The 25530-nt window shown below is 37.4% G+C and overlaps 1 protein-coding gene across 3 annotated transcripts in view; it reads left to right on the top strand.

Moving 5' to 3' along the window:
- LOC148956478 (uncharacterized) overlaps nucleotides 1–25530 on the top strand; it is a 69194-nt gene that overhangs the window by 31326 nt on the left and 12338 nt on the right. For all 3 annotated transcript variants that reach the window (XM_089095464.1, XM_089095446.1, XM_089095455.1), the window contains exons 6-7: nucleotides 6367–6563; nucleotides 14823–14913. In XM_089095464.1, the coding sequence (XP_088951590.1) occupies nucleotides 6367–6563; nucleotides 14823–14913 (288 nt within the window). The remainder of the gene's footprint in view (nucleotides 1–6366; nucleotides 6564–14822; nucleotides 14914–25530) is intronic.

The raw sequence follows: 25530 nt of genomic DNA, 5'->3' as shown, positions 1-25530 counted from the left end.
CAAGAATGTCCGGCATCGCTAATTCTTCAAACCATATTATTAAAGGGAGTATGAAAAACGCCACGAAGGCTCTGATAAATTACATAGCCCCAGGTGAGGAATCTGCCTGCAGAAATATACAAGGTAATCCTGGCACTATTTGATGCCCAAACCAAAGCTACTCAGCTATGTCAAAGCACTAGATATGTTCCACAGGACTGGCGTAACGCTACTTGAATTCCTATACTCAAGAAAGAAGATGATAGTGATTGAAAAATTTCCGAATGTCCACATCTATGTCAAATCTATTCATCTATGTCTCGGCGCTGAATATGTTCCACATGGCTGGCATAACGCTACTTGAATTCCTATACTCAAGAAAGAAGATGATAGAGATTGAATGTCCGCGTTTAAAAGAGGAAGTCAGGAACGCCATGATGCCTCTCATAAATTACATAGCCCCAGGTGAGGAATCTCTGCCTGCAGAAATTCACAAGGTGATCCTCGCACTCATTGATGCCCGAACCAAATCTACTCAGATATGTCTTGGCGCTGAATATGTTCCACACGGCTGGCGTAACGCTACTTGAATTCCTATACTCAAGAAAGAAGATGATAGAGATCTAAAATTATCGAATGTCCACTTTCAAAGAGGAAGTTCGGAACGCCATGAAGGCTCTCATAAATCATATAGCCCCAGGTGAGGAATCTCTTCCTGCAGAAATTCACAAGGTAATCCTGGCATGAATTGATGCCCAAGCCAAATCTGCTCAGCTATGTCTGGGCACTGAATATGTTCCACAGGACTGGAGCAACGCTACTTGAATTCCTATATTCAAGAAGAAAATGATAGATATTGCAAAATGTCCGGCATCGCTAATTCTTCAAACCATATTATTAAAGGGAGTATGAAAAACGTCCATGAAGGCTCTGATAAATTACATAGCCCCAGGTGAGGAATCTGCCTGCAGAAATATACAAGGTAATCCTGGCACTATTTGATGCCCAAACCAAAGCTACTCAGCTATGTCAGGGCGCTAGATATGTTCCACAGGACTGGCGTAACGCTACTTGAATTCCTATACTCAAGAAAAGAGATGATAGAGATTGAAAAATTTCCGAATGTCCACATTTAAAAGAGGAAGTCAGGAACTTCATGATGGCTCTCATAAATTACATAGCCCCAGGTGAGGAATCGGTCTGCAGAAATTAACAAGGTGATCCTCGCACTCATTGATGCCCAAACCAAATCTATTCATCTATGTCTCGGCGCTGAATATGTTCCACATGGCTGGCGTAACGCTACTAGAATTCCTATACTCAAGAAAGAAGATGATAGAGATTGATTGTCCGCGTTTAAAAGAGGAAGTCAGGAACGCCATGATGCCTCTCATAAATTACATAGCCCCAGGTGAGGAATCTCTGCCTGCAGAAATTTACAAGGTGATCCTCGCACTCATTGATGCCCAAACCAAATCTACTCAGATATGTCTCGGCGCTGAATATGTTCCACACGGCTAGCGTAACGCTACTTGAATTCCTATACTCAAGAAAGAAGATGATAGAGATCTAAAATTATCGAATGTCCACTTTCAAAGAGGAAGTTAGGAACGCCATGAAGGCTCTCATAAATCACATAGCCCCAGGTGAGGAATCTCTGCCTGCTGAAATTCACAAGGTAATCCTGGCATGAATTGATGCCCAAGCCAAATCTGCGCAGCTATGTCTGGGCACTGAATATGTTCCACAGGACTGGAGCAACGCTACTTGAATTCCTATAATCAAGAAGAAAATGATAGATATTGCAAAATTACCGGGGAGTCTCACTAGTAGACTTAATGGGGAAAATTTTTGCAATATTTAATAGTAAACCGCTTTAGAAATAAGCGAGAGTACCGGACAAGGGCCAATCGAGGAGGTTTTGCTCTAGGATAGGGTGTGTAAACTATATCTTTATCCTGTGCCTTCTTCTTCACTAAGGTTTCATTCCCAGATTGGACACCTTTGCAGTCTTTATCGCCACTCGACTTCAACGCCGCATTTGACTCGATATTACGACCCTTACTGTAGCAAATAAGGCTCAAAGACGGTGTTCCGACCAGGATAGTTGACCCGCTACAAAAAATCCTATGAGAATACCCTGAGTAACGTACGAGTATATTGTGAGCAAACGAAATTTTGAAAAAGCATGCGGTGGCCTCCAAGGATGTCCGGCATCGCTAATTCTTTAAACTATATTATTGATGGGAGTATGAAAAACGCACTGAAGGAAAATGATGGTGACCTCATCTCAGTACAAGAAATTATTACTGACATTAAATATGCTGATAATGGTAGCCACTTTTGACTCCGCCCAGAAAGCACTAAATATGATAGAAAGAATAGTGAACTCTGCTAGCGAAAGAGGGCTCGTGACTAGTGTCCCCAAGACAAAATATCTCCCAACCAAAGAGAAAACTTCTATATTGTGAATGTAGAACCTATTGAGAGAGTAGAAGAATTGAAATATCTGTGTCATTGATAAATGCTAAAGGTGGAGGTTCTAGTGAGATTTAATGCAAGATTAGCAATGCTTGGTCCGTCTTTGGCTACCTCCAAAAAATGCTATGAACCAGATCGAAAATCTACCTCGTGATGAAACTCAGGATCTACTCAGCATGCCTGCGTTCAATTTTCTTATATAGTTATGGACCTGGCCCTTCAGGGTGGCGTAAGCCCGTCACCTTGACACTCTTGACCGAAGATGCCTATGGGACATTAGCAACGTAAGGATTTCACCAAGAATCAGCAACCAACGGCTGATGAAAACATGCGGACAAAACTTGATGTTTCTAGTTTGATCAAGAAAAGCCGTCTCGAGTGATTAGGCCACGTAATGAGGCAACTAAAAGAGACCCTGATACTACCAACAGTCATTCTTCGGGGAAGAACAATCCAGATGAAATCTTGCCATATTTTTGTCAAAGAGGATGTCGAACCGCTTGAGAGTTTCTTGAAGCAAGATCAAAAATGGGACTTGTTGTGGCTGGAATTTATTCGACCACACAGAAGACAGAACCTAATGGAAGCATTTGGTCATTCAGCTTCGTAATGCTAATTCTGGCTGAACAGCCTATGTCTTGTCTTAAGTAAGTAAGTTGTTATTTCTCCCCATAGTTTGGCTGAGATCCGACATCCCCTTCTCGTAGATGTGCTGACGATAAGAATTGAAGGATCCCCTCCCCCCTAATGCGGGATAATCTGAACCAGACTCTTAAAACACACGTCTAGGAAACTTACTCTTTTTCTGACTCAGTTTGGTTGAAGTTTGGCGACCGCCTTTTGGAAGATGTCATGATTATTAGAATTCAGAGTTCCCCTACCCCCTTCCCAAAGTGGCTAGGTCGAGTGTGAACCACCAACATTGACAACATAGCTTGTTTTGGTAGACGTCGTGATGATGAAGCTATGGATTTCTTTCCCACTTCAGATGGATCAGCGCGAGGCATGCAAAAGGCAATTAGGACACCAGCACTTATTTCTCATCAAGTTTGGTTGCGATCAAACAATCTTTTCTGACACATATCCCGATGATATGAATTTAATCCCCACTTCTTGTCCAGCCTTTCACAGAGGTTGAATCCAGTCATAATCCCCAAAAGCTGCAACTAGACCACTAGCTGTTACTTCGCAACAAATCCGGCTGAGATCCAATACTCCGTTCTGGTAGATGTAATAAAGGAAAACAAAGAATTGAGGGACCCTTCTCCCCAATCGGCCATATTGTGTTTTGTATCCAGGAAGCAGAACTAGGACCCTAGTTTTTGCTTCACACAAAGTTTGGGTGAGATCTGACAATCTTTTCAGGTAGATATGCTGAAAACAAAAATTTAAGACACCCCTCCAGAGGAAGAGTTTTAACCGGGCGCTTGTAAGACAAGTTACGCTTATTCTCACTTCCCACCAAGTTTGTTTGATATCTGATGACGTCTCCTACCAGTGACGAGAATTCAAGAAGCTCTTCCCCTTCCCTCCCACACAAAAGTCCGGTTGAGTTTTGACCTCTCAACAGGAATAGCTAAAAATGTAGCTCTTAAGTTCAACCAAGTTCCGCTGATATCAAATAATCCTTTTCAGTAAATATGCCTATGACCGAAGTCTGATATTACAGGGTCATTAAAAACTTCACTTTCAGGGTTTTTTTTGAGATATTTAGTTAACTAAAAAAATCAAAAAAATCTAAGTCCTCTCTGCTTAACAATCTCCATGTTGGAGGAAAGTTTAGATTGTACATCTTTCGCCTTTTTGGATCTACAGACAGTTAATAATAAAGTAATAAAGAAGCTGTTCTGGCAGATGTCGAGGTGCCAAGAATCCGAGGACCCCCTCCCTACTACATATGGTAGATCAGGCTTGGGCTTTAGAAAGGTACAAATGGACTGGTAGCTCTTATTTTCGGTTAAAATCCAATGACCTGTTCTTTTAGATGTGATAGCAAGAATCTAGGGAGGCCTCCCCCCACTTAGGTAAGAATGGATACTCTACTCTGACTCCTGACCAAATTATTCAAGATTGAATAACCCCATATGTTGCGTATCCTAATGATAAGAATTTAGAAACCTCCGCCTTTTCTCTTCCGCGCAAATATTGAGTTAAATCTGGACCCACGAATGGCATAACTAGATCACTTTTTCTTACTTACCACAAAGTTTGGTTGAGATCCGACCATCTTTTCTGGTAAATATCCTGATAATATGGATTTAGGGACCTATTTTCCCCGCATAGAATATATTGTATTCGAAGACTCAAAAGACCCAGCTTGGATATTTTCTCTCGTATCACAATAAACTCAGTTGATATGGGGTAAAAAAAAACAACCATGGATCCACTCCGATATTGGGATAGGTATTGATCTTGAAATTCCCCAGTTGGGGTGCCTAATTTTTAATTCTTCTACATTTAATGAAGATCTTACTGGGCGTTCCGTTAGATGTTCTGACATGAGAGTTTAGGAACCTCATCCCTCTGATTCCTCTTCATTCTTTGAAGTGGGTCAATGTCCCAAAAAGGCATATTTTTTACATTATGCTGTTGTTTCTCTCTTGTTGAGATCTGATAACTTTTTGTCATAGATGTCTCGATGAAAAGAATATAGGGACGAACCTTTCCTTCCGGGCAGAAATTGAGTTGTTTTCAGACACCCAAACGACGGAACAAGGCCACTGACTGTTAACTCCTATCTGGTTTGGTTGAATTGAGATATGGCTACCCCTTGATGTAGGTGTTCTGAAAACAGAAACTTTGGGACTACCCACACCTCCCTTCCCTAAAAAGGTCAACTCCGCTTTTGATCCCTAATAGGCATAACTAGGAAACTAGCTCTTACTTCTCATCTTGTTTGGTTTAGACTCGACAGCTTATGCTGGCAGGTAATTCCATGTTCTTTACGAGTGTGACATAAAATGATACATTAAACGTTTACTTTTGGAACTTGGACCTTTTCGTTAAGCTATTCTGCTTGGTTAGAATTTTTTTTTTTTTTTGAAAATTTCTGAAAATTTCCAATCTTCTGATGAACTCTTTTCTTCATTTCATGACGCACATAATGGAAAAGACTTCCAAAAGAGTTAACGCTACCGAGCTACGGATCTGTTATGAAATATATACATATTATGTATATATATATATATATGTATATTATGTATATATATATATATATATATATATATATATATAATATATATATATATATATATATATATATATATATATATATATATAATATATATATATATATATATATATATATATATATATATATATATATATATATATATATATATATATATATATATATATATATATATATATATATATATATATATATATATATATAGCAGTCTTGCTGCTCTGCAGCCTATAGAGCGGGAAGCTGACTTGTTTGAATTCATTTTGATTAGGAAGTTTAAAGGATGAACGTCATTATCTCTATAGTTGAATTTGGCCTATACTGGTCCTTGACCAGCAGTTGAGGAGGCTTAAAGTTGTGTTTATCTTATCAGCATTTTCGGCGGTATTTTTAAGAAATGACTCTTTTCCTGTACGTATTGGTTTAACGACGCTTCTTGACTACCAAGGTCCTTGCATAAGCCCTGCAATATGCTGCTACAGCTGAGGTTCGAACTCTGTGCTCCGTATTACCAAGCTGAGGGTAAAGCCAGTATGCCACCATAGGATCCTCTTTTTTTTAAATAACTAATTGCTCTGAAAAACCATAGGGAAAAAAGCAGAAGCCTAGAGGGTATTGATAAAAATCAATATGCGGGGTGAAAATCTCAAAAGTGAAAACACTATTATAAACCTATCACAGCGCTTTGGTACAATTTTGGCATTGATTTTTTTTTTCAGGCAGAAACCTGTGCCCAGGACCCCACATTATTCCTTTTATCTCCAACACGCTTGAACAAGATCTTATCAAACGTTAACCCCGAAGAGCTACAATTTCTTAGAAACTCTTCTGATTTTGTGAAAAAAATGCTGTCTAAACCTTCCTCTTTTATGGAACCAAAACAGGATCAGAATATCGCTGAGACAATTCACGAACGGTAAGACCCAGCTATAATATATAATAATATTTATTCATATCTATATTTTTCGAAATGATAAATTATAAATTGAAACATTATGAAAAAAAAATGCAAAAACTACTGATAAAATAAACGGACCAAAGCATGATTTGGCAAAAAGTGCTGATTCGCAGTTTCTGACAGCCTATTCTGTTGATCAGTCAGCTTCTCAATTATCTTTGGCGGGTAAAACTTTTTAACTATTTTTCGACTCCAATGTTCAAAATTGAATTTCGGTGGTATTTTTTCTATTGCATCAAAGGGTCGCCCTATGTAGTCCTTTTTAAGTTTTTTTTTTTAGCTTTTGTTGGTGAACTGTTCAGAATTAATTGGGTTATCTTGCCGTAACTTGTAGAGCTTTCATAAGAGCTGTTTCCCTTGCGATAAATATATATTACTCTAAATACTCCAGTCATCTCTAATCTATATTACTCTAGATAGTCTAATCAGATTATTCTAATCATTAGTATAGATACTCCTTTCTTGTCAGTTGCAATTCTATCCATCCCCAGAATATACCTAAAACTTGCGATAAATTAATATTATTCTAAATAGTCCAGATTTGGTGAAAAGTGCTGATTCGCAGTTTCGGACAGCACTGAGCTTTGATAAGAGACCTGAATAAACGACAAAAAACTAAAAGCTGACACCTACTTTCCGAGGAATCCTAGAAAAACCATTTCACTTCCCCCGTTTTGTGCTGGAAAGATGTACTGTTTTAATGAAACTTATATCGTCAGAAAGTCTGATTTTTTTTTCGATTGAACGGAGGAAAATTTTTGAACAAATAAATGCTGAAATTGGGTCTGGGAAAAGGATATCTTATTAAAGGTATTCCGTCAAAAAATGAGAATTTTCTTTCGAAACTTTATAGAAGGACAGTCCGTAAAAATTTTGTGGTGTGCCAGCTTAGAAAAAGCTAAGAATCACAATTTGAAAAAATCAAGATTTGATTTCCATACCAGGGTTTTAGAAGAAAAATAACTTTAAGTGAATACGGTGACTAAATAGAGCATAAACAGCCTGAATACGAATTGAAATTTCAAATTCCTTAGAAATATGAAGAGTACAAATATGAAGACAATACCCGTTTAGCCAAAGTTTCTTTAAGAAGGAAAGCAAGAGTGTGGTGAGTGTGCTGGAATCCAACACCAGAAGCAAAATTTATTTCCCCCGAAATTAGTATGATTAAATTAAAAAGGGAAATAGGACATATCGAAAATTTTACTAAGATTGGAGGCAACCACCCTTACCTTGTTTCAGAGCGAAAGTTATGTTTTGGCAGAAGAAGCAGTCGGGAACAACTAGGGAACAACAAAGGCACATTTTGAAAAGCAGCTGCAAATAGAAAAACCAAGGTGGGTAATTTGTTTTTGGATGATCAGTACTAATACCATCGACATCGTCAGGACCAAATTTCAGTTTTTTTGCAGATGTAATTATACATAAACGGAAGCGAGAAGACCTTTTGCCTGACTCTGGGAAGGAGGAAGAACCCAAGAAAGCAAATTTTAAATAGAACGTGTTTGTTACATAATTCATTTAGTATAATATTTCTGAATAATGGTCAGAACATGAGGCTTGTGCAATAGAACTGTTTAGATTTGCCAGGCTATTTAATCTAGCTGAATTAATCACTTTGCCCACCTCGTTCTTGTTTGTAGGATAATCTAATCCTTTGTGTTGGCTAGGTCGCAGATTTTTTTCTTTTTTTGACCAATTCTGAGTTGCAGTAAAAGATAGGGCGGTACTTGTCTGTTATAGCGCCTGTGTGTATAGAAGCTAAGTAGAAAGCTGAACCAGTTTCTCTGACACCCATTTCTAAATGAAATATCACAAAATTTGATGAAAATATAATACTTTATTCACAAATTTGCCTATTAGGAGGAGGGGGAGGGGTAAAGTATAGCAGGTCTGCATGCAACATGTATTAGGTACAGTTATTTTACATATTATGAAGTAATAATTTATTTCTAACTCCACGCTGCCCAAATACTCCCCCCTCCCCGCCTAATGTGCAAATATAAAGCCCAAATTATATATTTCCCATCTATTCTGTCTGTCTTTGTTTGTCTCGCGCTAAGCTGAAAGAAACTAAAGAAGAAACTGGTCTCTAGCTTCTATATACATAGGTGCTATAATAGACAAGTACCGATAGGGTATATATAAGGATACAAAAATTACGGTTCGAATTTAAATATGTAATGGTATATTCATGCTAATTTTGCCCAACAAACCATCTGGAGGCAGGCGTAAAAAGCTGAACAGCACTCTCCTTTTCAATATAAAAGCAAAGTGATACATAATATGTAATAATTTTTTTTATTCTGCTTGTAATTGTTTATCATAGGCAGCGTGATAGCGTTGCCTAAATAAAGAACGATGTGGGCACAATGTTTTTTTTCCCCTCCATACCCGAGCACTTCGTATCGAAGGAGTTGTCGTAGAAACTTCGAAAAGGGCCCATTCGATTGGAAATTGGAGTGGCTAGTGCCCTTTTTAATAGTCGAAAGTGATTGGAGGGCAACTAGCCCCCCCCCCCAGGCCAATCGTTCCCCCAAACACATCCAATCAAAATTTGGAGATAGCCATTTTGTTCAGCGTAGTTGATTTCCACATATAAAATAGGTTTTTGAGGACACTCCCCCACAACGCTCGGGGCATGGGTTTTAAGTTATGCCCTGGGGGCATATAAGGCTTTTATAGAAGGCGTTGTCGTAGAAACTTAAAAAAAGGCTCATTCGATTGGAAATTCAAAGGGCTCGTACCCTTTTTAATAGTCGAAAGTGATTGGAGGGCAAATAGCCCCCCCCCCCCCACGCTCATCATTCCCCCCAAACACATCCGATCAAAATTTTGAGATAGCCATTTTGTTCAGCGTAGTTGATTTCCAGATAGAAAATATGTTTTTGAGGAGGACACTCCCCCACAACCCTTTGGGCTAGGGTTTTAAGTTATGCCCTGAGGGCATATAAGAACGATGTTGGCACAATGTATCATTTATTATTTTTTTTCCTTTAGAGCAGGGCACGTCGTATCGAAGAAGTTGTCATAGAAACTTCGAAAAGGGCTCATTCAATTGGAAATCGGAGGGGTTTGTGCTCTTTTTAATAGTTGGAAGGGATTGGAAGGCAACTAACACCCCTTCCACGCCCACCATTTCCCGAAACACATCCAATAAAAATTTTGAGAACGCCATTTTGTTCAGCGTAGTTGGTTTCCAGATAGAAATTATATTTTTGAGGAGGATACTCCCCCACAACCCTCGGGCCAAGTGTTGCAAGTTATGCTTCGGAGGCGTATAAGGTTTTTATACAAGGTGTTGTCATAAAAAGTTCAAAAAAGGCTCCTTCGATTGGAAACTCAAAGAGCTAGTGACCTTTTTAATAGTCGAAAGTGATTGGAGGGCAACTAACCGCGCTCTCACGCCCACCTTTTCCCCAAACACATCCAATCAAAAACTTTGAGACAGCCATTTTTTTCCACGTAGTTAAAGTTCACGAAATTATACTTTTGAGCAGGACACTCCCCCCACAGTCATTTTACGCAACCCATAAGTTGGACTCAAAACCCCAGAACATAATTTGCACTTTACTGAAAAAAAATACATTGTCAGTTTAATATACATATACTGATATTTAGTAATCAAAATGTTAATATTATTTGATTTATTAAAGTTATAAAAGTAAAACATTTATATTTTTTTCAGTGAAGTGCAAATTATGTTCTGGCCTTGGGAAGGCATAGGGGTTTTGAGCCCAACTTATCTTAATTTCTGCTCGTTTTGAGTTTGACTTGGTTATTTATTGTAATTTCTGTTTGTTTTGGGTTTCATTTCTATATCGATGCTAATTTGTGGTAGTTTCACGCTTGGTAGATCATTTGATTTTATTTTTGCTCATTTTTTGTTTAATGGAGTTCTTTACTTTTCTTTGAAAAACTTATTTTGTGGAAAAAGTTTTTTTTTAATTAATATGATAATATAAGGCGAATACCTTTCAAAATCTCCGCGAAGATATTTGTAAGAAGTGCCAACCCCCCTCAAGGATGAGAGTTCTACCCCCCCCCCCCTACTCCTCAGAAAGAGTCCTCAGACTCTTTCGATGGTACCGAAAATACGGGCTTGATATTTGTACTTTTGGACAAATATTGAGAGCTTTGAAATTTTGTTCTGAAGAAGTATACTTGGGTACAGGTTCAAGAAACTGGAAAATTATTCTTTAGAGCTGAGCGAGTACTCTACTGGATAAAGAACGGCCTCGCCATAACAAAACAAAATTCTTAATAAATAGAGATCTAAATAATAAAACAAAATAAATAGAGGTCTTCTCTTCCTTGTCATTTTATACCCGTTAGTCCGAATTTTTATGTAAATGGGTTGGGATCGACTTACCTTTCAAACAGTTCGTGGTAACGAACTGTAAGTAAGGAGCGACCGGCTCAATAGTAACTGAAATTCCAAAAAGTGGAATTTTGATATCAATAGATATATTAAAGAATCGGCGTTTTATGCTGATTTTAAACATATAAGTTTCATTAAGTTTAGTCTTGCCCATCAAGGGTTACGAGCCTGAGAAAATTTTTCCTGTTTTTGGAAAAACAGGGGAAACACGCCTAAAAGTCACTGAATCCTAATGAAAATCACTCCATCAGATTCAGCGTATCAGAGAACCCTTTTGTAGAGGTTTCAAGCTCTTATCTGAAAATGCGGAATTTCGTATATTTTGTCAGAAGAAAGATCACGGTTGCGTGTTTATTTGTCTCTTTTTTTCCTAGGGGGGATCGTATCGATCCAGTAGTCCTAAAATATTGGGAAAGAGCTCATTTGAACGGAAATTATAAGTTCTGGTGCCCTTTTTAGTGACCAAAAATTCGGAGGGCAACTAGGCCCCCTCCCACGCCCTTTTTTTTCTCAAAATCATCCGATTAAAATTTTTAAATAGCCATTAGGTTCAGCATAGTTGAAAGGCCGAATAACTATGCCTTTGGAGATAACATTACCCCCCCCCCCACAGCCCCTGTGGAAAGATCTTTAAGTTACAGAATTTGCCCATTGTTTACGTATAGTATTTGTTATTGGGAAGTATGCATACATTTATTGGGTGGGGAAGGGGAAGTTGTATGCTGGTGGGATTTTCCACCGGGAGGGTAGTTTCCAGGGGGTGAAATTTTCAGGGGAAATTTTGCACAAGGGGAATTTATTTGAATTCCTATTTGAAATTATAGTTATATGTTGCTTCCTCATTGCCGGTTCAATTTCGTGCATGGAGACTTTAAGGGCAATTACCTATGGTAGATTTTCACCAGGATCGATTTGTCAAGAGAATTAATCCGTGGGGAAGAGGGATTTTCCGTGGAGGTGTAGTCAGATTTCCTGGCATTATTTAAAAAAAAGAAACGATAAGAAATTAAATAAAAAAACAAATTTTTTCAACTGAAAGTAAGAAGCAATGTTAAAACTTAAAACGAACAGAAATTATTACGTAAATGAGTTGGGTTCCTCCTCCTCAACACCTCGCTCTTTACGCTAAAGTTTGAGTTCTGTGGCAATTCTTTAAGAACGACTCCTGAGACACTATGGTCGTCGAAGCTTTTTTTTTGTACTTTAGCGTAAAGAGTGAGGTGTTGAGGAGGAACAAACCCCCTCATATACGTTATAATTTCTGTTCGTTTTAAGTTTTAATGTTGCTCCTAACTTTCAGTTGAAAAAAACTTGTTTTTTTATTTAATCACTTATAGACGTTGTAAATTATGAAATACGCTTAACAATAATTATAAGAAAATAGACAATAATTTTTCATTTAAGAGTATTTATGTAAATTATGCTTAGTCATTATATGCAGTTACTTGGGTGTTGAAGGGTAAATAATGAAGGTGCATGGTAGTGTGTCTTTTGTTATATTTCCTTAACAGACATCATCATTTTTCACTTTTTTATTTTACTTTTCTTTTTTTTTTTCTCTGAGCCTTATTATGTTTATTTGTGGTTTCTTTTAGTATTGTCATTGTTATAAATCTCTTGGACAAAATTTATAACAATTTGTTTTTAGCTAAAATCATAAAATAATTTTATTTAAAAGATTCCAGGCTTCCTCGCATTACATATTCAGCCAAGACTGACAAAACAAGAGAGTTTAATTCAAGAAACCTGGATTGATCAAAAATTGTTACAACTCCTTGCTAATTTTGTATTTCTTTTGGGAGCGGGTATATTTTGATTGGCTCCTAATTTTTATTTTACTGTGTATTAGATTATTTTCTATAGTTAATTTTGTGTCCATAGGGTTGAGTGTGTACTCACCCAAGTCTCTAATTAAAGATGCATTATTATTTAAGTTTCGTTTTGTTTCAATTGATTCACGGACAATTCGTTTGATTCCTAGGTCATTGCTAATTAAAATTGTTTCGTCGAACACAGAATATGTGTTATATTTTTAAATATTATTTATTATAACGTTATAAATTACTTGGTTTTTTTATTATAAAATATTATTGAGTGAGAGCCTCACAGCTAGAATTGAGGCAGCAGCCCCAGTGTATAGAACTATTGAAGTCTTAATGTTGATTCAGACAAAGCAAAGGCAAGATTCTTGACATAGTAAAGGCAGCCAAATTAAATATTTCCAATTAAATTGAGACATGGCAAGAAAAAATAAAAAGCAAGAAGATTTACCTCTTCAAATCGAGTAAAAATTTCAGTCTTGCACCAGTGTCTATGTTATTTCGGCATCTCTGACTTCTTTATTGTTACCCAGCGTATGAAACAACTGCTTGAAAAATTTTAAGCCTTTCTTTTCTAGGTACTTTGCGGGGCCCGACAGTCTCAAATTATTGAATGCAACAGCATCATCGCTATTAAAAAGTGTGTCAATATTTTCATCAGTAATTTCATAGTGATCGTCTCCTGATAGCCTCTTTTCTGCTTCAGCTAGAGATAAATCCTCGAATCAAGGGAAACGTTCGACTAAGGGCAAAACATTTACCTGGGTCTCAGAGAGTTACCATTTTCGCCGACAGTGCTGCTACATCAACTTACAAAATGGAATGAACGGTTAGTGGAAAGGGAAAAACCCAGAGTTTTTAAGAAAATTTCAAAATATGTTCTGCAAGAAAAATATGTTTATGGATAATAGCCTGGACGAGCAGTGACTTGTCAAATATTGGTTTTTACAAGAGGCTGTGCCATCACCAGGGAACTTCTTAAGACATAATTAACCTACCCAGAAATTCAGTTTTACTGTTAGAAAACGCACAAATCATCCTCATGCAGATATAGATAGGGATTGCGACATAAGGGCCATGTTTCTCCCTCCAAATGTGACTTCTATTTGCCAACTAATGGAAAAGGGGGTTTTGGAAGCTCTTGAGAGAAACTACTAAAGAATGGCGTTTTCAAACCCCATACAAGAAATTGAAGATAAAAAAGTGAAGTGTGTGGCCTTTTAGATCTCAACTGACTGGGACAACCTTGTGGCACATATAATACGATGTCATGGCACAACTGCGAGGTCATGGAATAACATGTTGTGGGAGAAAAAAATCGCTCAAAGTACTCCTGATGAGACCCAGGTAAATGTTTTGCCCTTAGTCGAACGTTTCCCTTGATTCGAGGATATATCTCTGGCTGAAGCAGAAAATAGGCTATCAGGAGACGATCACTATGAAATTACTGATGAAAATATTGGCACACTTGTTAATAGCGATGATGCTGTTGCATTCAATAATTTGAGACTGTCGGGCTCCGCAAAGTAGCTAGAAAAGAAAGGCTTAAAATTTGTCAAGCAGTTGTTTCATACGCTGGGTAACAATAAGGAAGTCAGGGACGCCAACATAACATAGACACTAGTACAAGACTGAAATTGTTACTCGATTTGAAAAAGTGAATCTTCTTCCTTTTTATTTTCTCTTACCATGTCTCAATTTAATTGTAAATATTTAATTTGGCTGCATTTACTATGTCAAGAATCTTGCCTTTGCTTTGTCTGAATTTTCCGCATGGCCGCTAGTATATTGTTAATTGACAAAAAATAAAACTGATTTGAAAGAACTAAGAAAAGTTATTTCAGTTCCCCACCCCTTTTTCTCTCTCTTTTAATTTAAGTGAAATCGTAAAAAATATTGTAGCACTGTGGCAAAAAATGAGGTGTTCAGTTTATGACGTTGTATGTTTATTTTGGTAGAAACCACTTCGTTGTTATTTTGCTATTAATAACATTATTTTTATTATTGCTGTTTTAGATTGTTCAAAATACGGGGAGATATAGACCCAACCATGTCGCCGTTTTCGTCATGGTATATTTCGTCAATGTTATCATTGTCTCAAGAAGAGGTAAAATCATTTTTAACAGTATCGATGTTGCTATTAGTCTTTTGGAAAGTTGTATATGATAAGCTTATAACACATTTGTTTCTCTTTTTGTTTTCTGAGGGGTATTTTAGTGCCACAGACATGCATGTGGACTACAATTCTTTTCTCTACAGTTTTATTTTCAGGGTTTGCATTTAAAGGTCTTTACTATGTTTTCGCTTCGTTAACTCGTATGTGCTTGCTATAAGCGTTTTAAGCGTTAAATAAGAGCAGAGGATAGGATTGCGATCCAAGAAATTTCTCAATTCTAGAAGAAAAATGTATAGCCGGGATAACAAATAAAACTCAAATGAGGGAAAATTACAGCCAGTGAAATGGAACTTTGACAGAAAAAGCAAATATCTCGGCAAGGATCTGCGTCAGTTCATCTTTTGTTCTAGTCAGAGGCAACGCTATAACGTAGGCTATAGTAAAGAGCCATAAGGCTTCAATATTTTTTTTTCTGAAGCACTTCATATGGAAGAGGTGGTCTTGTAAACCTCGGAGGGGGTTCATTCGATTGGAAACCGGAAGTTCTAGTGTCCTTTTTAAGAATAAAAAGTGTTTGGTTGGCCAAAATTCCCCCCCCCCCCCGACACCCTATTTCCCCCAAATGCATCCAATCAAAATTTTGATATAGCCCTTTTGCTGAAAATAGTTCAAAAATCAATTAACTGTGCCCCCAGGGTTGAGAATACCCTGGGGCAAGTGCTGTAAGTTATGTGTTGCCCATTCTTAACATATAAGGTTTATACGGAAGGGGTGGTCGTATAAACTTCGGAGGAGGCTTAGTCCATTTGAGATTGAAAGTTCCAGTTCCCTTTTTAAGAGTCGAAAGTGATCGGAGGGCAACCAGCCCCCTCCTCCACGTCCTTTTTTCCCCAAATACTTCCGACACAAATTTTGACTCAGTCATCTGTTCGAAATAGTCCAAAGGTGAAATAACTATGGTTTTTGGAGTTGACAACCCCACCCCTCCAGCCCCCTGGCTGTGAGTTATGCAATTTGACATATAATTTTTTTTATGGAAGGGGTGGTCGTGTAAACTTCGGAGGGGGCTCATCCGATTGGAAATTAGAAGTTATAGTGCCCTTTTTAAGAGTCAAAAGTGACCTCGGAGGGTAACCAGCTCCCTTTCCCCCACGTCCCTTTTTCCCCTTTTGCTTCAGATTAAAATGTGAAATATCCATTTTGTTCAAAATAGTACAAAGTGAAAATAACTATCCCTCCATGTTTGACAAAACGCCCCACAGCCTCCGGGGCATGGGCTATAAGTTATGCATCACAGTATATAAATAATAGACAGTATGATCGTTCTCTATCTCCCCCATTATAAAAACAAAACCCGGACCAAGGTGCGAGTGCTCCGGAGAATGTAGAAACAGAAGACATTAGATCTTTTCATGGGTGGATAAGTCAGATTTCTCTGGAATATGAAACTTGGTTTCAACGTTGTAACACTGTATTTTAAAGAATCTAATTTTAAATTGATTTATTCCAATACATATATGAAAATCGGTAATTAGAAGTGCAATGTTATTATTAGATGTTTTTAGGAATTACAAGTATGTTTCGAAGTCTCGAGTTGGTTTCAAAGGCATTTTGAGAAAGTTTCTGCCAGAATACGTGTTCCAGGGTAATTGGACCACTGATGGCAGATCAAATGAGAGGAGCTGTTTTTAAGCATCACTATCTAAATTCACAAAGGTCAAAGATTTTCAAATAGAGGTGTTTATTCTTTAAAGTTCAGGAAAGATCTAAGAATTTCATACAATAACTTTCGTACACACCGAAACTAGCTCTTATCTCGGCTCTCCGCCAAAACAGGTAATTAGCCTTTATTCAGTCACACACGAACTACAATCTGAGAAAATATATATCACGACGTGAAAAAAAAAATTTGATAAACCATCACAGCAATCAGTGGCGGATCTAGGATTTTTTTTTGGGGGGGGGGAGAGGGTGTAAAATAGGTTGATCTGATAAACTTGCGTTAGGAGCAAGTTTAATTAACGCAAACTTCCGTTAATTAAGTAAATTACACTACTTTAGACTATGTTAGGCGGCGCCCCCTCACCCCTCCCCTGGATCTGCCACTGACAGCTATTCCACCATTTATTAGAAGAAAAACAAAGATCCTGTATCAAATTTCTATGGCCCAAAAAAAACATAAACGAGGAAAAATTAAATGAAAATTAACGGAAATTGAAAGGAAAACAAAATAAAATGGAAATTAAAGGGAACCTTTTTCCTTACCAATAAAAAAAATAGTAAGAAAAAGTTTTGACACTCCATTGCGCAATATTACTATCTAAAACCACAGACTATGTTGAAACCTAATAGATAATCTGTGCTAAAACTGTTAGGTTGCCCCTTTGTGGTAAAACATTTTGCGACCAATTTCCAAAACTCCCGCCACTTTATGGATCCCTCTCCACTATGAAATTTTGGCTATTTCCCTGTTGCAGTATTGATTAGAAGTTAACATTAGAAATTTTCTTATTTTCACAAATTTCATCAACCTCCTGCCCCCCCTTTTTAGAAATCCTACATAGGCCATTCAGTTAAGTCTACTGTATATAAATAAAAGATTAAGTCATAATTTGTATATAAATTAAGTCATACCTGTGAGATGGGACAGTTGCAAACAACTTCGGTGGCTTGCCAAGTTTGTTTTTGCTTTCGCAATTACGAACAATATAATTTTGAATAATTTTTCATTGATTGACGAATACATACTAACCCGCTAATGCAAGAGGAAGTGGGAGGAGCTGTTTGTGCGCACCGAGAATGAAGAGCCAGAAATCATCTGCGGTAAACTTACTGCTAATTATCTTTATACAGTGTTATGCATGTTGCCCATTGTTGACATATAAGGTTCTTATGGAAGAGGTGGTCCGTATAAACTTTGGAGGAGGCTCATTTGGAAATAAAAAATTTTAGTTCCTTTTTTAAATATAGTCTACAAACAAAGCTCAGGAACAACATACGACTTTAGATAATATTAACAAAAAAAAGCAACAGCAAAAAGACAAAAAAGAAACACACCAAGGTTCAGCATTTGAACCAACAAACACCAATCATAATAAATTCAAATCCTAAAAACCTTAACAAGCTATCCCCTTAAACATGATTCCCCATGTTTAGTCCCTAAACGAAGAAACTTACACAACTGTTTAATAGCACATGAATTCCTCTCAGCTATCCGCTCAATTAACCAGCATTCTAGTAGAGAGGGGTCAGGAGCCCCCACGAGTCACCCCTGCTGCCACCTACAACTTTTTTTAACACCATATATTGGCACGAGAACCACGTGGTTTATGGTTTTTGTCAGTGAGAATTTGAAAAACAGGAATTTTGTCACATTTATGTATGTTTTCATGGATGGTTATGTGTGTGGGTCGATTTATTTGATGTTTTTCATGGATGTTTAATGGTTTTTGTCAGTGAGAATTTGAAAAACAGGAACTTTGTCACATATATGGATGTCAACAGCAATTCATGTCTGTTTTATGGTTTTCTCAGTGAGAATGAAAAAACAGGAATTTGCCAAATGTTATGACTTTCCCGGAAACAGTTAGATCACGTGTTTCCTTCTCAGCCAATCAGCGAATCGGTTACATCCCCCTTCTCAGCCAATCAGCGAGTCGGTTACATATTAGCGGCGGAGGGAATATAAGGAAGGGATTTTTGCTATAGTTTTATTAGTCTGTGAATAGAATTCAAAGGAGTGAGAAGAAGAAGAACAGTTTGACTTTACTCATTTGGATATATATTTGTGTGTGTTAACGATGACGAGTGGAATGTTTACCCTATTAGAAGTTGATAGTGGAGTTGATGATAATAGTACAAGAGCACCAAGCATTGCGGTGGAAATCACGAAAGGATCACGGCTTTGTCTGGAATGGGATGCAGTATATGCAAGATATGTGATATCCTTGAGTAAATTTAAAATGGAGGATCAATTATGTTTTGCCGCAAAAGTTGATATAGCACATGTGAATAGACTTCAATTGGCTTTAAGTGCATTGGTGAAACATATTGAAGACAATAAACAGTATCGGTAATTGCACATGCTCTGTATTATTGTTGTTGTTGTTGTAATTATTCAATAAAATTGTTCTGAAATCGAAAATGTTCCTTTTCTTTTCTGGTTAGGGCTAACGAATCAAGGTCAGTCTAGAGTCAGCAGTCGGAGTGAAAGGTTTGAAAAATGAATAAATTTGAGAAAGAGAGAATTAGATCAAATCTAGTGTTTGTGGAAAAACATTTGATTTTGGATGATGATTTTCTCGAGTTATCTCTTAAACGCAGGATATTCTCTTGTCGGCGAACACTTGACAATATAATGAGGAGTGATTCTCCCCCATTTGACTATTGTATGAAACTTTTAAAATGTGATTCAAATGCTTATAGTCAATTTATTGATATATTAATTGAAACAAAGCAGAATCATATTGTGGACATACTTTTGAAAATATTGCCAATGGATTCAATGTAGATGGCACCTCATTCGAAAGAGGTAACGTCACAGAGCTACTCCTCTCTCCCACCATTTCCCTCTCGTTGAATTTATCGAACGAAGAGGATCAGTTTCGTTTTAGCTGTGAGTGAGTTGACATTGGAAACCGAAAAATGTTCTATATACGCCCATTGTGCATGTACACTCTTGGCAGTTGGAATCAATGCGAGAAATATACAATTATTGATGACTATAGTGAAAAGTGTAAATTCTGTAATCCTTGTAAATTACATAGAGGCTATGCAGTACAAATTAACGGATGTAATTCATGTCTTGAGGAGGTGTGCGACTCTCATCCTAGAGGGCACCTGTGCTCCAATTGTCACTATGATAAATGCGATCAGTGGGAGAATACTTACCCCGCTATGATTGGAAAGAATCCCAAACGTGATTTCAGTTTATTTCTACGAGATTGGTATCGTCGCGGAGTTAAATTATTCTGGGAAGAGGAATCTGGTCTACGATTCAACTGTTGGGGCAACAAGACACTTTGGTTTCTACGTCATCGTTTTGATGACACCACCTACTATGACTATAAACCAAATTATTTTTATTTGGCAGTTACCGAATGTGATTCACCACTTGAAAACATTGTATGTGATATTGCTTCAAATAGACAGATTGAAACTCATGAATTTTATAATATGAATGCAAATAGTATCATTGACTATACAAAGAGATATGGCAAAAGTGAAGTTACATTATACTGTAGGAAATGTGACCTTGACTTTGCAGTCAATCAAGATCAATATACAGTGAATCCAAATGATTTACCGGCATTAGTGGTTCACGACAGTTGCCTATACATCGAAGATAAAGAAATCTAAAGTGAAGATTTAAAGAAATTGTTGTATATATATATAAATTTTATTAATAAACAAATTCACAAACATTTTTTAAGCACTTTACTCTTAGGGCACTTAAATAAATACTATATAGGTCTGAGAGGATATTTTCCACTAGAAAGTCATTCAGACGTGGATTGTCAACATAAATGTGGAGAAACTGATTGTAAGTATAGCCGCTACATCGGAACACAAAATATAGTAGTGCATGGAAGCCACAGCGTTTAGTCGTTAGATTCTGAACCCTCTTCCGATTTTGAATAATAGTTTTCCCACTGCTCTCAATATAGTTGCCGATGTGGGGTGTGTAGAATGTATAGGGTAGACCAAGAGGATCAAAAAATTCAATCGTCTTCATTGTTTGAAAGATGCACAGCCAATGACCCGTCAACACAGTCGATGGACTGCTATTAATAATAATCAAAGTATTGTTGACACGTTGAATTTTTCCAAGATAGTCCGAGGGTAGACAATAGGATTTGTACTTGGACATGTAGGGTTCCATATTAAATACATTGATTATTTGACTGGTTTTCATGGCGCCAAGTCTAGTAGAATACTGCCTTCGGGAGTGATTTCCCAATAGGTTTCATATTGATTTAGTGAGATTAGGGCAATACTCACAGCCAATGGGTCGGCAAATGTACACTCTAAACGCACACTCCCCGTACGTACTATACTCATATCCTGTGTACCCAACAAATCCAGTACAATGATACCATGTGTTTTAGCAAACATATCTTCGGTTATACCATTTTCGAATAGTTGAGAGTCATGATCTAGGGTTTGCATGGTCAACTCGTACAGTGTTCTATAGGATCTATCAAAAGATAGATTGTAGAGTGGGATGCCGTTTACTTTGCACACAAGAGATGAAAGTCCAAACATCTCGAATTTATGTGGGCATTCAGTCCATGATCCTATTGCACTGGCGCTTTTTACAAATGTCAAAGCCAATTTCGAGGGAATTTCTCCATTGATAAAGGATGAATCGGTGAAGGTGTGTGAGCCCATTGCAATATGACGCTGATTGGTGATTGTATGAGGAACAAGTAGTTTAATATTGTTGCCATTGGCTCTCAGTTTTTCCAAGGCCAAAGCAACAGAACTCATAACCTGCTTTTTGCGTACATGAAGTATTGCCGAGGTGAGGGAGAGACTTACATCTGGATTGGCAGCAAGTTCTTTTATCATTACGAAATTGGATGGTGCAAGCGTTAGTTTTATATCCACTTTAACATTGGGCGGTATCCATTGGGTTATATTAAATATTTCATGATATTTTTTTCCAACTAGATGTAATTCGCTAGTTGTAGCATTTTTAAGTGCATCTGTACTATCAGTATTAGTAATATATTCATATCCATTGGAGGTGCCTCTCAAGTCCTTGTATGACTTGGGTGTCATCAATATGAATCTCATATAGCTCGTATAATTGGAGAGATTGTTGCTTGTGCTCACCAGCGTGCCATTGATGTAGACACTAATTTGACGAAATAGATTATGTAATATACAATTTTCATAGGATATTCCTTCGGCCCGAATTGGCATTGTATTATCGGATTTCCGGACTTTCATTTGTAAATCTATAAATGTTGAAGACATGTCCATAAAGTAGTCTTCATTAGAATAAATTTGAAAGTGGATATTATCGCAGAGAGGTTGTTGCGGATAAAATTGTTCATAGTATCCATGCTTGACACTCACATCAACATTTTCGGCACTGAATAGATTCAACGAGGCGGTGATTGAAGGTTGAGAATCCTTATGCTGTAGGTAGGACATTTTAGGAGAAGAAATCTAGTTTCGATCTGACAATTCTATTCTTCCTGGGGCTTCTTCTTCTACTGTTTACAGCACTTGTCGGCTTTTTCCTTCTTTTCTTTGACAAGAGGGATGATGTCTTTCGTTTCCGACCTGAGTGGAGACTGATGAGGGATGCATTGTTTCTTGACATTTTTAAGCCTTTACCATTTTGTTTTAATCTCTCGCCAAGGGTTCGCGCACTGGACCTAAGATTTACAGAAGCACTTTTTTTAAAATCCTTGCCAGAGCCCCAATCGTATAGTGTAGAGGATGCAAAATCTGTCGCATCCGGTACAAGATATTTTTTAGCCAGTGGTAACGAAGAGCGAAAGAGCTTAGCAAACCAACTGCCAAGACCATAGCCAGACATTGACGAGCGACCCTTGTAATAGTCCATTCCATTGCCCTGTTGTCTGGGGACAAGGGTATTAATATAGCAGTCAATATCAGGACAAGTGAATACCACCTTTTTATTAGACATCTTGCTGTTGAACGATGGGTCGAAAATGGCATGTAATCACAGCCAAACCTTTTGAAATTGCTATTGGATCACCCAATTCGGTTCTTAGTGTTAACTGACAGAGTTCCAAATAGGAAGTGTTTACGGGAATATACTGGAGATGCTTTGTATTGTAGTGATGAATGTGTTCACTAGAGTTTTTCGTTCAAGAACTCTTAGGAGAGGAAAATTTGAATTACCAACTCGAGATGTTTCCACAAATGAAGCGTAGAGAAATATACAGGTGTCCGTGGAGAAGGCAGGCGGGTAGTCAGCGAAAATGAAATTAGTGTTTCCGGCACTTTTACCATTGATTATATTGAGCTTAAAGCCAAGAACATCCTTTAGATTATCATTGAGAATAACCTTTTCACTGGCAATGGGTGAACTAATGTAGATCTTGGCCTCCTCCTTTGAATAGTTGAAATGAAAAGCCCTCTTTTTACGTTCTGAAATTCTTTTATTAATAGAACGACATAAATCGTTCATGGAGGTGAGGTCCTAGTATGCTAGATCAACGAAGTGAAGTTTCATCCAATTGATTTTTTGAATTTTTTTTTGATCCCCTGTTGGGGGCGGTAGCAAATTATATGATCTAATTTTATATCATACTTACGATCTTGTCCCAGGACGTCAGAAATATTTTTTAGAATACAATCGACAAGAGCAAATTCATGCTTTCCGTCGAATTTGATGGTGGGGGTGAGTTTCGTCCAAAAATAACTTGTTCTATTTAAGTCTTTGAGAGAGGATCAGAAACATTGGACATGAATTTCACATAGAAATCACTTGGCATTGTTAATGTCTTCAACACTGACCCAAGAATCAAAATCCGACTTGTATCCTAGCCAGCGAACAAGCAACTGTTTCTTACCATGGCGTGTACGACTTTTCAATATCTTTTCAATTTGATAAATTTCACTAGTGTTTCTAACTTTTTGCAGTTCATATTCATAAAAACCACCGAGAATCTCATCATCTTTGGTGTCTCGCAGTCGATATGTCGTGGGCTCGGTGTCCAGGATTTTGGACACTTTAAAAACTTCAGTGCTCCATAAATAATTCCCCTTTTCAAAAATATTGGTGGTTCTATTAATTCGAACAGTATCACCAACATTGAATTTCTTCTTCTTTTTCTCTTTTTCAGCCTTGGAGTATTGCTTTAGAAAGGCATCAAATGTATTTTCATTGTAGTGAACATCCGTTGGTGCAGACTTGGACAGAGATCGATGGGGTTGTTGATTATAAATAAACATGATTTTATCTAAATCATGAATAAAAGCCGGTGTATTTTTCAATTTGCAATATCTTGAAATTAATAGACGAATCGTTCTTATTAATCGTTCAGCCACTGCAGTCTTTATCGGATTGTGACTATGATAAAGTATTGTATTATATTTCAAAAGAACCTTTGTACATGGGGATTAACAAATGCACTACCGCGATCCAATTGACCTATTCTACACGAATCCCGTTGAAGAATACTTTCAATGGCCCTAGCAACTTCAACACCTCTCTTTGACCGCAGTGGAATGGCATAGGCATAGCGACTAAAGATACTGATTGTCACTAGAATATATTTGTAGGGTGCATTGTGACGTTGTTGAAGTGTGTCTAAAGTTAGAAGATCCGTTTGCATTATATGCAGAGGGAAAAAGGCTTTAGTTTGTCGATATTGTTTACTGCGAAGCCTGTGATTCCGATGCAGTGTGTAACTCGGTTCATTTTCTAGATACTCTTTTGCATTTTTCAATGTGGTGGTGGTGCCGGAGACTTTGGAAAGAGTGGTGGGGGAACTTAAACTTCCCGCTTCGCCAATATTTTCATAGACACCTTTCAAAACTTCATCCATTTTGAGCGTAAACACGTAGTGTAATGTCCACTCCCCTTTTGCACACTGGTGGGCGAATCAATTCGTCTTCGCTTTTGACTAGCAGCCACAGGTGTTGTAAAATCATTGCTGCTGCTGATAGTATCTTCAAATATTGAATCTTCTTCTTTTTTAAATGATGGTGTTGGCGTTGTTGGAGGACTATATTCTCTTAGTTTCTTTAGAATTTGCTTATTGCCAATAAGACTTTTGGGGAAGTTCATTGCACACAGAAAGGTGTATAGATTATCGTCAAAGGATAAAAGTCCTTTACGATTCGTCACCATATCACAAATTAAATCAACTAGATTATAACTTTTTCCCTGAATTATAATTCGTTTCCCTGTGCTCTCGACTTGAACTTGATCGCCAGTTTCCAACATGAGATAAGATAATACTCTTTTACTCTGTTCTCGATAGGTCACTGGCAATAGGTTTCCAATTTTTAATACAATTGAATTCAAGTCCTTCTCCTTTGATTGTACAGAATCTTGAGGAGATGTTTCCTGTTTAGGGGGATCAGTGACGACGGTGGCAAGTCTCTCCAGATATGGTTTATGTTTGTTCACACGTTGCAATGCATCTTGAAGTAAACGCAGCGTCATTTTTTGTCATCGGCAATATTTTCGTCGTTAATGAATTTACTTAGATTGCCTTCAAAATGTTCGATGGGCGAGAGGACAAGTTCAAATGGTGTCAATTTATAGGGTTTTGCCATTCTCTCTAGAGAAAAATGTTTACAAGTTCTGAAACTATTTGCAGTAAAAGTGTGAAAAAGCTACCGCCTGCCTGAAGGAGCCGTTTTCTTTTAAATTTTTTTCCCTTGTTTTTACAAGCCAAGGCGCGTACAGTGGAACGATGTTGCTTTCTCTGTTGTCTAACACCTTCTGGCAGTTGAACATTGCCCTCAGTGAAATTTAAACAAAGTTCGGATATTAGATTAATGAAATCATTGTCAACACCGTGTTTGAGTATAGCATTACTAAACAACGGTCTTGAAGTGATTAAAACAGAAAACAGATGCCATTGTTCATGTATTTTCTTAAGCGTCATAATT

The sequence above is a fragment of the Artemia sp. Qi Xiang Cuo genome, chromosome 1 (assembly GCF_049724085.1).
Source record: "Artemia sp. Qi Xiang Cuo chromosome 1, ASM4972408v1, whole genome shotgun sequence".
Lineage (NCBI taxonomy): Eukaryota > Metazoa > Arthropoda > Branchiopoda > Anostraca > Artemiidae > Artemia > Artemia sp. Qi Xiang Cuo.
This window is presented reverse-complemented; position numbering and strand designations above follow the sequence as displayed.